Raw genomic sequence first — 13756 nt, 5'->3', positions numbered from 1 at the left:
CAGAATATTATGCTATCCATTCTTGAGCTGGAATTTTCTTTTATAATGTTCTTACACTCATTGCAATGCCTCATTTTCTAATAACCTTCCATATTTTGGTAGAGTTCTTATATCTTAATGCTCCACCTGTGTTCCTGCACAGCCTCTCCAAATCTTCTTTTCTCTCCATCCTGACAATCATTTTAATCTGTAGCGTAATCCTGAGATATAAGTCCCTTGACCTCGACGTCTTGTCACTCAACCATTTCATATATGCGTTTTTCTTTTCTTTAAATATTTCTTCCACCTCACTGGAAATCTCTTCTACGCATTTCTCCTCGTTCTTATCCTCTCCAAGGGCTTCTCTTGCTGCTTCTGGAACACTTTCTTTCATAATCATGTTCGTGTATAGTTATGGGAGCTTCTATCCTTTCCGTCTCATTTTTTTCTGAAGTCTATTTTGATACGAAATTTTAGCGCTATGTTGTCTGAGAGAGTTGGTCTTAAACGTCAGGTCCTTATATTAAGTAAGGACCCCATAGGGTCTTCTAATGTGCATTTATGTGTACCTTTGTACTGAAAGTGGTTTTTTTTCTACAAAATACTCCCGCTCTTTAAATAGACTGATTAATTTCCTTTCGTTGTCGTTTACTATAGTTTCTTCAAAATGACCTACAATTCCTCCTTTAGATATTCTCACCCTGCTGTTTAAGTCACCTCTCGCTCATTCATTGCTTCTTCTACATTCCTCAAATGATTAAACAAGTGTTCCTTCTCCTCACTCAACGCACATTCATTTATTGCATATACTGCAATAATAGTTGTCTCCTGATTATATTCATTGATCTCCACTTTTATATTCCTCTAACTTATTTGTTCTATATTGATCATATATCTCACCCACTTGTTGTGTATTAGTGTCGATATTCGTGATCTAGGATGTTGGGATTTTGGTGCCCCAATACAAGTATAGTAATAGGTCCTCCAGAGCCCTTCTTCTCAATTTCGGTTAGAAGTAATATATCCAGTTCTGATTTCAGTTAAGACTTTTGTCTATTTTGATCGCGGACCTTTAAGGTTCCAAGTAGCAATAGAAATTGTCCTTTTGCTTAGCCAAAGTAATCGCCTGTTGATTGTTTGTCTGAGGCCTGTATTGGGGACTGAAGGTAAGCACAACTCTTTCCACAGAATGGGTACAGGTTTACCACTCCAAACCCCTTCTACGAGGACATGCTTGTCTTTTTTCAGGCGTAACTCCCTCTGGATTGACTTTTATCCCAGATTTTGGAGTTTGGTAGTTTTGGCGCCCCCCAAGTAATTGTTTTGTCTGTATCACCCGGATGTGGAAGGCGTTTCCCTATCCACCATCAGAGTAAGTGCCCAGTGGGGGACTAGCAACAAGACATGGAAGTAAAAACATTAGAAACCCAATCATGCACTACCTGTGTCGTGTTGTTTGACATCCATGTCTGCCACGTTTCTCCAATTTTACAAGCGACGTGAGATAATGTCGGTGTATTACTTGTCCCAAGGATTCAAAGCCACCAAATAATGCCTGGGCTACATTAAGCTGCATATACAAGAATTCTTGATCCACAGACCACCAAACAAAATGGTGGGTGATTTAGAATTCCTATTACACAGCTACAGGTCTTGTTAAGGGGACTCAGGCCTGGAAACGCGCCGTTTGGAAGATAAACGATTTTCAAAGAAGGTTAAAAGATTTTCTGCAGGACTGTCACCTCTCAACGTGAACTACAACGTGTGCTTGAAGTGGCGACCATCAGTTTCGTTACACAAAGTGTGCCTGCGAACAGTGTTCGCATACGCAGGGTCCAAAAGCCCTGGAGTATGTTGAATGATTTCGCTACAGCCATTACAAGGACAATGCGATCGTCCTTTGAGACCACAGGAGACTCGTAAACAATACTCGTCCTGTAGCCCCACAGAAAAAAGTCCAGTGTTGTTAAATCTGGCGACCGGGGTGGCCAACGACTTGGTATACTGTGATCTATTCGCCTGTTGTAGGATGTTTGGTGAAGTCGCTAACGAATTTCGTTTGAAAAGCGGGTTGGCGCGCCATCGTGTTGGAATCCCATGTCAGAATGAACATGCAGTGGCACACCTTCCATATGATACACCAGTAGGTATTTCAGGAAGGCCAAGTAACTCTGGCCCTTTACACTTGGTGGTAGTTTACATGGGCCAATCAGACGACCATGGGATACACATTAGCACCGAAACGGTGTTTGTGATCCATGGAGATGACAGTTTTCCTCATCCTAAGTGTGCCTGTTACAACGATTGAGCAGACCTTGGTTCGTGAAATATGCTTCATCCGTCGATCATTGTGGAGGGAAATTGAAAAATCGCGTGAAAACAGCAGAAGAAATCACTCGTGAGTTGTAAAATGATACCAGCAGTCTAGTAAGCCAACGGTCTTGCCGCAGTGGGACACCGATTCCCGTCAGATCACAGAAGTTAAGAACTGTCGGGCTGGGCTAGCACTTGGATGGGTGACCATCCGGTCTGCCGAGCGCTGTTGGCAGCGGGGTGAACTCAGCCCTTCTGTGGAAAACTGAGCAGTTAATTCATTGAGAAGTAGAGGCTCCGGCCTCGTAAACTGACATACAGCCGCGAGACTGGTGTGCTGAACACATGCCCCTTCATATCCGCATCCAGTGACGCCTGTGGGCCGAGGATGAGACGGCGGCCGGTCGGTACTCTTGGGCCTTTCAAGGCCTGTTCGGACGGAGTTAGTTAGCACAGCGATAGTTGTGGGGAATTAAAACGAATGCGGTAAAATGGTCGAGCAGCTCCTCATAAGTCACAAATGTCTTGATCAGTGGTGTGTGACGCATGAAGCGGTGTGAAGAGTGACGCTTCCGGACAATGGAATGGTGGAAACGTGTTTTTTTTTTTTTTTTTTTTTTTTTTGGAGCTGTGGATCACTCTGTATCCTGCAGTAATCAGTTGGAAGGGTTTGGGTTTGGTGAATACCTGTAGAAGAAACGTATTATCATGTGTGGTCGAAACAGTGAAGTATGGAGGAGTTGGTGTTACTGTATGGGTGTGTTTTCCGCGGCTGGAGTGTTGTCTGTTTATTCCGCTTAAGGGGTAGGACGTCAAACGGAGCGACTTGCAGCAGGAGAGGCACCACAGGACATTTTAATTTCTACTGTCAATACTTTTACAAATAAATTCATGAGACTTTGTCGGCACGACCAGGAAGGATTCAGGTTTCACACTCGTAGTAGTGGAAGTAGTAGAGTTTAATACACCTGTAGATATGGTTCATATGATGTACAAAATTCATCCAAGAACCTCTATTACTTATGAAGAAAAATGTATCTATAGCTCAAATGAAACCAATAGGAAGTAAAAAATGATGAAATTTCATATGTGAAAAACTTTCGTTTTATTTTTGAACTTTCATTGCTATGAGTGTGAATCTTGAATCCTTCCTGGTCATGCCGACAAAGTTTTATGAATTTAATTGTAAATGTATAGATAGTAGAAATTAAAATGTCCTGTGGTGCCTCTCCTGCTCAAAGTCGGCCCGTCTGACGTCCAACCCCCCCCCCCCCCCCCCCCCCCCGCCCTCTAAGAAAATGCTAAATGCGGAAGAATATATGAACAATAACAATTTTACTGTACAGTTCGGAAGCAATGAGTGTATCAGCAGGACAAAGTACTCTGTCATAACGCAGTATCTGTGAGGCAGTGCTTCTGGGCAACAACATTCCTGAAACGTGTAATGAATCTGACTACAGTGAGATGAGCTACAACCTCAGCTTCGCTCCACATTCGAGTGCGCAGCATCACTGCCTTTTCTGGTTTCAGATATTGAGGAAGAGTGGACAGTCATTCCTCCACAGACATTGACACCTCACTGAAAGTGTCCCCAGCAGAGCTAAAGCTGTTATAAATGCAAAAGGTGGACTCATCTCATATTAATGTCCATCAATAGGAGTCTGGATGCCATTGATCAGATAGTACACAAAAATCACTTTCACCATCTGTTGATGCTATTAATGAATGTAAGGGAAAGTTTATACTTTCTCTGTATGTCCACCTTTTTAGAGATGATTGCTGAACTCGGCTGTTCGATAAGGATGTCAAATTAAGTACCTTTCAGCCGTCTAGTTTCCAACATTATTTTATTCGGCAACCAGTTCCAGCGTTTCACTAAGCCATCTTCAGGCCCTTGACCGAGATGTAGGAAGATTCTACCTAGGTTGTGATCAAAACAGGGGACATCATCGTCAGATGATGGTTGAAATTATCGCTATAGCAAAAATCTACTAAGGCCAGTATTGCTGGCCCCAGTTTTAATCACAACCCTGGTAGATTCTTCCTACACGTCGGTCAGGGGCTTGAAGATTGAGCAGTAAAACACTGAAACCACTTGCCAAAAAAAAAAGGTTGAAAGCTAGATGGCTGAGAGGTGTTTAATTTGACATTCTGTTTATATTTTCCGTCGCTTCACCCAAATTAAAGCGCGCTAAGTCTCTATCAAGCGCTTGAATCACATAAACAAAAGATAATCATGAACACCTAACACGTGTAAGCAGGGAGACTGCATTCAATCTATGTCGGTAACCTGTGCGAGCTCCCTAAGCATCCGCGAGTTTCATTTAAAGCTGTTACGTGGTTTGACGTTTGAGAATAATTTTTATGTTAGCATAGGATTCTATGAAACAGAAATGAAGTTTGAGGATACATTTGCTATTAATATTAAAATTCCGATTTCACAACTGTTACGTATATGAATAGAATCAATTTTCCGAATATTGTCGGATATCTTGGAAGTCCTTGCACTTCTCCTGAGCGAAACACTTAGAGACCTGAAATGTTCTCCATGTCGTAAGTTCCGCCGTCGTTCTGCTGCCCATAATTCTAAATCCTTAGTAGTTCAACCTCTGCAAAACAGCCAAGGCCCCCTGCGGTTTCACGTCCATTACCATGCTCCTCGATCTGCTCGCTTGCTTGGCCTTACGTAAAGACTGGCTCGTTCCACTGTTTCCGGACGTGGCCCGTGAATAACCGCCACTTAATATAAAATGGCTGGAGGCTAAAGTTTTTAAGCTTCTGTGCTCATATATACTTCAGAACCAGTCAGTGCCCATTACCAAATGGTTCGAGTCTTTTATCTGCGAATAATAATATTGGAAATACAGCTGAAAAAGTTAATCTCACTTTATGACATTTTCAAACGACACAGAAGAAAGCTTCTGACTGTAATATCCACTTGGGATGTAGAGTATCAGTTTTGTAGCAGGTGTCTTTCGCTTCCCATTCGTGTACGTCAGACAAAGCTACCATGCAAAATTTTATGGATATTGCGTAAAAGAGACACATTTTTGAAATTTAATTAAACTCTATGTACTAAAATCTGATCATGTTAAGTCACAACTCAAATTGTGTTAATTGGGTCCAGTGCGTACTATTGTTTGTATCTGTCTCTGTTCACTATACAAGTGTTGGACGAAAATATTGAAACACTGCGAGGAACGAATGCTTGAACATCAAGGCAGATGCTGTCCAAACCTGCATGCTGCGGCGATGTACTTGACTACAATCGGCACCTGTGTGGTGTCCTAAAAACGTTGCAAGTGTCACTCGTGGTCAGAAAAATGTTCGTTTCAGCTGTGAGGGAATTATGTTGGAGATAAGTGAATTCGAAAGCGGACTCTGTGGTGCTCGTGCATTGGGTGGTTCTGCAACCAAGGAATCCAAAGTGTTTGGTGTTTCCAGTAGCACCGAATTTAAGATTTATGCCGCAATCAGGAAAAGTGCAGAAACATCGAAGTCACAACGCAGACGGAAATGTGTCGAAATATTGTGAGAGACGATGATTGAAGAGGTCTGAGAGAAAAAAATAACGGGACGATAGCAGCAAAAGTCACTGCTGAGCTGAATGTCATGCGAGCGAATCCTGTAACCACCAGAACAACACGAAGGGCGCTCCATACGCAAGGAATTGCAGGACGTGCTGTAATTACAAAATCGCTTATCAGTGATGTAAATGGCTTTAATAGGAAAAGGTGGTGCCAAAGCCATAAAACCTGGGCTATGGAGCAAAGGAAGAACGTCATTTGGTCGGATGAACCTTGTTTCACACTCTTCCTCAGATTCTAGGCGAGTTTACAGCCCAAGAGTGAAACAGTGCGGTGTTCGGTGATGTCAGCCATATCAGTGTATGGGCCCCATGGTTACTCTACTGCGGCGCATTATTGTCAACGAATTTGTGACCATTTTTAATTATCAGGTCCATCACGAAGTATAATGTTTGTTACACAATGGTCATTCTGTGTTCGAAGACGGTAGTGCCCATATTCACACAGCTCGCATTGTCCAGGACGGATATTACTGAGTCGTAGTGGTGTACTTTGGATAGAACGATGCGTGAGCATTATCCACGTCCATCATTGTTAAATGCGGGAAGAATTGTGCACGATTCCCTTGAGAATCGTGCAGGACTTCTATTTATCCATTTCGAGACGACAGTTAGCAGTTTCAATAACTAGACTTAATTTCAGCCGGAACTCTCCGGGACGGCGTTCCGGCACCTCCCAGGGAAATGTTTTGAACTCACTGGAACATGTTGGCACCGGAGATTTAAAATGAGTTCCTAAGCCACTATCGATACATATCGGTAATTTTTGTGTCCAATGTCTTGTTTGTCCTGACTTTTCGGGGAGATGGAATTATACGTGACCCCGATGGCCGAGGAATTTCTTCATGGCTGTTCATCGATAAGTGCTTTATTAATTAGTACTGCATACACTTTCCGCTAGCAGATATAATGCAACCGTCTGATTGTTGCGGTTGGCAGTATTGAAAATGTGACGTCATAGTATCCAGTCACTACACTCACTGGTACTGCCACGCGACTTTATTTTTCGCCCAAACGTCCACAAAAAAATTAAAGTAATAAAAGAAACCATACGCTGCTTAGTGCGGATTTGCCGTTGAGGCAGCTCATCGATGCGAAATGCTTTTGCGTAAAGGTGCCAGTGAGATGTGGCTCCGTGAAGTTGAAAAGAAGAAATTTTTACGTGTTCTCGGAATTGTGGAGAAAGCCACATCCATAACAAAGCCATAGAAGTTACTCATATGACCGATCGAGCAAGCGAGCGAGTTAGAAGTCATCAGCAAGATTGCTAGTGCCAACTTTACGAATCGTCAAATAAACTGGTGACAAGAGGAGCTTTCAGTTTCGATGCATAACTTAAAATTCACCCCACGTTTCAATTTTCATTCGTTTGGAATGCATACTGTCTGAAATGTTAGTAGAAAGGCGCAGAAAATGAGAACAATCTGACTGAATTCAGTATTTTCGGAGCCTCAATTTGGTCACCTCGGTTGTCAAAATGCTTCGCGCCAATGTCCTCATAAAAACAAAAAATCTCAGTGCCTCATTACTTGAGGGGCTGTGACACTAGATAGCGATCCGTCCATAGGATACGAATTTTTTCTCGTTGACCCTCTTGTTGCAGTCCAAAATGATTTCGCTATGTGCAAGCACCGGATATCACCCTCTCCGCCGGCAGCGGTGGTCTCGCGGTTCTAGGCGCGCAGTCCGGAACCGTGCGACTGCTATGGTCGCAGGTTCGAATCCTGCCTCGGGCATGGATGTGTGTGATGTCCTTAGGTTAGTTAGGTTTAAGTAGTTCTAAGTTCTAGGGGACTGATGACCACAGCTGTTAAGTCCCATAGTGCTCAGAGCCATTTGAACCATTTTCACCCTCTCCTATCCTTCCGTCGTGTGATAAACCATAACCCCTCGAGTACGAGGGGCGTTCGATAAGCAATGCAACTCTTTTTTTTCTGAAAGCAGCTTCGTTTTATTCTGAACTCCAGTACACCATGTCATTCCCTACTCTTTTGGCTACAGAAACCTAGTTTTCCACAAAATCTCCGTTCAATGCGACGGCCTTACTTATCTTAACTGGAAGGACCTGTATGCCCGCATGCCACCACTTTACTGGTCGACATGGGAGCCAACGTCTTGCTGTGTCGATAACCTCCACACCACCACGTACTGCTTCCCGCGGAGTAGATCGTTCATTGGACCAAAGAGATTTTCCTTCGTTGCTCTTTATGGTCTTCTGTTAGGCAGCGAGGAAACAGACGGACACACACCTTTGAGTACCCCAACTGGTGGACGAGTATATCGGCACTATCAGCGGAGACGTCCAGTTATGGAACGAGGAGTTTGAGTGTGATTCGTCGATCCCCTTGAGTGACACCCACACGTTCCAACATGTAGAAGTCGGAGCTGTGTGAGGCCGGCCGACACGGGGGACATCCGACAGGTTTGCACGATCTTCTTGCGCTGATGACAGACGCCTCACCCAATGACTCAGCGTAATTTAGTTCTCTGCCAGGTCTTCTTAGACATTCTGCAAGTGCCTATCGATATCTGCGAAGCTCTGGTTTTCCGCCAAAACAAAACCCAATGATAGCTCTCTGCTTGGAATCCACCTCCGTTAGTACTCCATACTGAGGGGTACGTATAGCGCCGCCACCTATCAGTACTTCATGAAACCTCAGGGACTGAATCTGGAAATTTCGACAACAAATTCCGCATTTGTCCACCGAAACTGGCCGAGGAAAAAATGTTGCATTCACTGAACGCCTCTCGTAGATCTCTTCGCTGTAGACATAATCATGACTATCGTTCAGACGGTAACGACTTAGGACATCTTCTCTTAAACCAACATGTTTTTTGAGATACGTCGATGATATTTTTATCGTTTGGCTACATGGAATGGTATCTCTTTATGGATTTTTAGATCATTTTAACTGCCTTCATCCACGAATCAAATTTACAATGGAAATTGAAAAAGATGGCAAATTACCTTTATTGGATGTCTTAGTACACAAGAAAGAAAATAGGACTTTGGGACACAGTGTATACCGAAAACCTACGCATACGGACCGCTACCTCCATACAAGTTGTCATCCACAACATCAACGCTTGGGAGTTTTACGCACACTGGTCAAGAGGGCTTATGCTGTTTCGGATTCCGATGACTTGAAACAGGAGTTGGATCACCTGAAGGTTGTTTTCAGGCAGAATGGGTATTCTGATCACTAAATTACTCGTACTTTACAATTTGGACCCCCACGAGAACCAACGGTGGACACTTCCAAATCAGTTGCTCTTTTACCCTTCGTGGGAAGTATTTCTTCGATAATTTCAAGATCCCTCAGGAAATACGATATTAAAAGCGTCCTTATGCCTTTGGCCAAAACTAGATCCCTTCTTGGATCGGTTAAAGATGATTTGGGACTGAGGAAGCCTGGGGTATACAAGATTCCCTGTTACTGCGGAAAGGCCTAATTGGACACACTGTTCGTACAGTTCAAGATCGATGTGTGGAACATCAACGTTATACACGTCTGCTCCAGCCGGAAAAATCAGCCGTTGCTGAACACTGTCTTAACGAAGGGCACGATATGTCGTATAATGAGACGCAAATTATTGCCTCGGCTTCCCGTTACTGGGATTGCGTATTGAAAGAATCAATTGAAATACGTCTGTCTGATGATATTATTAATAGAGATAAAGGCTTTCCTTTAAGTAAGACGTGGAAACCTATTTTATCACAGATAAAACAACAACGGTCTGGTTTCCGACCGGCCGCATTTTAATTTTGCGATTCCTCGCTTTTGACAGTTTTCACCGCTGGCGCTGCTGCAATTCTTCGCCTCACAGAGGGCAGCTCTTCCGTTGCTCGCGCACGCGCAACGGCCAGTACCCGCGGTATAAAGGAGCCGCCGAATCTGAGGTCTCTTTTCGCCTTCCGTTGCCTTACCGGTACTAAACCCTCCCCGTACTATCCTCTTCTCCATGATGATCACCCCTTCCCTGACACCCTTAGTAACGCCAATCACTTTGCCTCCTACCTCTCCGATGTGTTTTCCATCCCCGATGATCCCCAGTTCGATTACTCCCTCTTCCCCGGATGTCCGTGATCGAACTGACACCTCTGTCCCTCCCCTCACACCTGGTTTCCAGTACTTGGACAACATTGCACACACGTGACTCAATGCCCCTATCACTACACAGGATCTCATTGCTACACTCCGCACAAAACGCAACACCGCTCCTGGTCACGATCGTGTCATCTACCGTCACCCTCGTGAAGCTCCTGTCTCTTTCCTCTCCACTCTGGCCAGGCTCTACAATGTAGTCCTGTCCACCGGTTACTACCCCGACCTGCGGAAAACCTCCCATATCCTGATGTTCCTTAAACCTGGCAAACCGCCGTCCGCCGTCTCCTCCTACCGTCCCACCTGCCTTACCTCGGTCTTCGGCAAGGTCCTGGAATCTATCCTCACCCGACGCATCCACCAGCATCTCTGCCAGCACCGCCTCCTTCCTGTTACCCAGTGTGGCTTTCGGCCGTCCTTCTCTTCCGACGACCTTCTCCTTCACCTCACTCATCTCCTTTCCGACCGGCTTAATAGCTTAACTCCCATCGCTCCGCAATCTTCCTCTCCCTGGACCTCGAACGTGCTTATGACCGCATACGGCATTCTGGTCTCCTCTTCAAGCTCCAAACATTCGCCCTTCCCATTAACTACGTCTGTCTGATCGGCTCCTTTCTCTCCCACCGTCCTTCCAACGCCACCATCCATAACACAGATTCCTACACCTTTTCCCCTCCGCCGGTGTGCCCCAAGGCTCCGTCCTCTCCCCCCTTCTGTACCTTTTGTACACGGCGGACATGCCGCCGCCGTCACACCTCGTCCACCTTCTCCAGTTTGCCGATGACACCGCCATCCTTGCCCTTGCCCCCAACCTGCAGCGCTCCCAACACCTTCTCCAATCCCATCTTGAATGGTTCACTGCCTGGTGCAACCAGTGGTTGCACAAGGTCAGTCCCTCCAAAACCCAGGCGATCATTGTAGGCAAAACCACCCCTTCCTTCCGCCTCCTTGATTTCTATCTCACCATCTATGGCCGTCCTATCGCCCTCACTCCCACCCTTAAGTACCTTGGCGTCACCCTTGACCGTCGCCTCTCCTGGACCCCCCATCTCCGGACAATCCAAGCCAAGGCACGCTCCAGAATCCATCTCCTCAAGTTCCTTTCCGGCTGTACGTGGGGTCTGGACCCCTCCACACCTATAAATCCCTCATCCGCCCTATCCTTTGTTACGCCCATCCGGCCTGGATATCCACCCCCCCCTACCTTTTATGCATCCCTTCAAATCCTTGAGCGCCATGCTCTCCGCCTCGCCTATCGCATCCATCTCCCGTCCGCCACGCGGAACCTGTGTGATCTCATTCTATTCCCCCACCTCCACCTTTTCCTTGAAAGGATACAGATCCGGTACACCTCCCACAAACTCAATCCTCCTCACCCACTTGTCTCGCCTATCCTCTCCCGCCCCCACCCGCAGCTGCGCCTGTATTCCCATGTCCCACCCGGTCTCCATCTCTCCACCCTCCTTACCCTCTCCCAAGGTGGCTTCTGCCAGCTCCCCCTCGCTTATGATGTCCTCCTCCCCTCCATCTACCCCTCCTATCAACTTTGATCCTGCCCCCCACACTTCCTGTGTCCTTTCCTTTAGGCACTCTCCCTCTCTTGTCTCTCCTTTTCCCCCCATCCCCTTTCTTCCATCCGTCTTCCCCCTGTCTTCCCCTCCTCCTTCCTCCCTTCCCACTATCTCCTCTGCCCATGGCATCTCTGCTCTCCCCTCTCCCTCTCCCCCCCCCTCCTCCTCTCTTGGCAGGTCCTCAGACTCGCACACGCTACGTGGACTTTCGCGCGCCGGAGATCATCGCCATCAGTGTCTCGTGTGTGCCGTCGTGATTAGTGTTCAGTGTTCACTGTCGCACTCCATCGTTCACCTGTGCCGTCGCCATCTTCAGTGTTTGTGCGTCATATCAACAGTTTGCAGTATGGATTATCGTCAATTGTGAACAGCTCCATGTTTGTCTTTATGTGTTTATTGCCCACCGTTCTGTAACTTACGTGTATTCTTACTGTTTTTTCTCATTGTGTATTCTATGGCTGAAGAGCAGCATAGAGTGCTGCTGACAGCCTGCCTGTTGTACAGGTTTTAAAATAACAATAAAGTAAAAAAAAAAAAAATGAGGTCTCTTCAGTTCCGGCGTGATTGTGCACTCAATCTCACCTGAAGATGGCGGCCAGATGGTCCGCCGAAATACCGTGTTGTCGTCATGACGATGGAACCCGGCTGCAAACCCGTGAAAATCATCAACGATACATTATAACACACGACGTACGAGGCCGGTGGATGCAAGTGGAAAGCATCTCGTCTAGTAGCTTTCTGAGAATAGCAATGTAGCATTCTCATGTAGCTCTATGTATTCCCCCTGTTTTTCTCGTTTCTCCTTTTCCAGTCTTTGAGCACCTTCCCCGCTAGCTCCCTTCCCCTTCCCCACCCCCACCTTCCCCGTCTCCTGTCCCTTGGTGTGCCACCAGCTCGGCCACCCCCCTCCGCGCTTCCGACCCTTCTTGTCACCTTCTCCCACCGAACCCCAACCTCTCCTACCACTTTCTCTCCTCTCTGGCCCTCCCTCCCTTGGCAGATTCTTCCAGTTTTAATCCAGTTTACTCTCCGTCGTCTTTTAGTGCTCGTCATGTATGTTACTTCAGTGCAGTGTGTTTTAAGTGTCGTCCCCTCTTGTAGCTTTTTAATACTGTAGACACAGATTTTTTATCGTTTTCCCTCTGCTGCCAGTGTTTCTGGACTACGTCTTCGTTGAGTGCGATTTTATTTATATGTGGACTTTATGCAAATATCCCTCATTAAACTTCTCCTTTTTTGTGTATATTAACCCCATTTTTTCTCTTTATCATGTGTTACATTCAGCTTTTATCCACTTATCTGTCTTTAATATTCTCCTGTATTACTTTACAGCCTCTTGGCTGAAGAGCAGCGAATTGTGCCCCTGCCAGCCCACACCTACCCGCATGGGGCAAGGTATGAAATTACAGTACAGGGAAAAAAATTTATACACTCAATTTGATTCTTGTCCTCCGCAACTATTTATATGGCAACAAGAAGAAAAATTAACTTGCCTGGAAACGGAGATCTCCAATTGGTGGTTCTGCATACGGAATGCCTTCAAACTTGTACATGGCTACGTTAGTGTACGTCTCTGTCATCAGACCCCTCAGTGTACCTTCCTGCGTTTCCACTGTCACATACTCTTGGCCCTGTAAGAAAGATGAAAGAAGACAAGGAATGTGGTGCAAATAGATGTTATGACGACGATCAACTTAAAGATATTTGTGAATAGAAAACTCTTGTCTTAATTTACCATTGCCTCCATTTCATTCATTCTAAATTCATTAATTTTATCTTGAAACTCTTCCATTGGTCCGTGTTTGCATTAAAACAACAATATGAGATTCTGGGTCCGCCTTGATGTAGAACACTTTTTGTTATTCAATTATTTACTCTGAAACTGGTTTCAGGGAGAATATCGCCATCATTAATGTGTTTTTTTAATTCTGAAACTTCTGAATAGCATACCTATAAACGTTGTAAAACATGTGTACTCTTTCGTTCGAAATATTGTTTTTTTATTGATAATCTCTAATACCTTATTTACTTCACGTCACAGCATGGTTTTTACGATTGTTGTTGCTGTTTCCGGCATATTTTGTGTTTCTTTGTTGGTGTGTTTGACAGCTTAGATCATGCCATGTGCAACTGTGTGAGTGACTGTTATTAAACAAATACGAAAACATGAACTTAGGTGTGTCAGCGTTATACATTTGTAA

General features: G+C 45.2%; 1 protein-coding gene across 1 annotated transcript in view; it reads right to left on the bottom strand.

Annotated features, from left to right (window-relative positions):
* LOC124594358 (esterase FE4-like) overlaps positions 1-13347 on the bottom strand; it is a 158286-nt gene extending 144939 nt beyond the window's left edge. Inside the window, exons 1-2 of the mRNA XM_047132726.1 lie at positions 13291-13347; positions 13049-13186 (exon numbers count right to left, since the gene is read on the bottom strand). Of these exons, the coding sequence (XP_046988682.1) occupies positions 13049-13186; positions 13291-13347 (195 nt within the window). The remainder of the gene's footprint in view (positions 1-13048; positions 13187-13290) is intronic.
* Positions 13348-13756: the final 409 nt, after the last annotated feature.

The sequence above is a fragment of the Schistocerca americana genome, chromosome 2 (assembly GCF_021461395.2).
Source record: "Schistocerca americana isolate TAMUIC-IGC-003095 chromosome 2, iqSchAmer2.1, whole genome shotgun sequence".
Lineage (NCBI taxonomy): Eukaryota > Metazoa > Arthropoda > Insecta > Orthoptera > Acrididae > Schistocerca > Schistocerca americana.
This window is presented reverse-complemented; position numbering and strand designations above follow the sequence as displayed.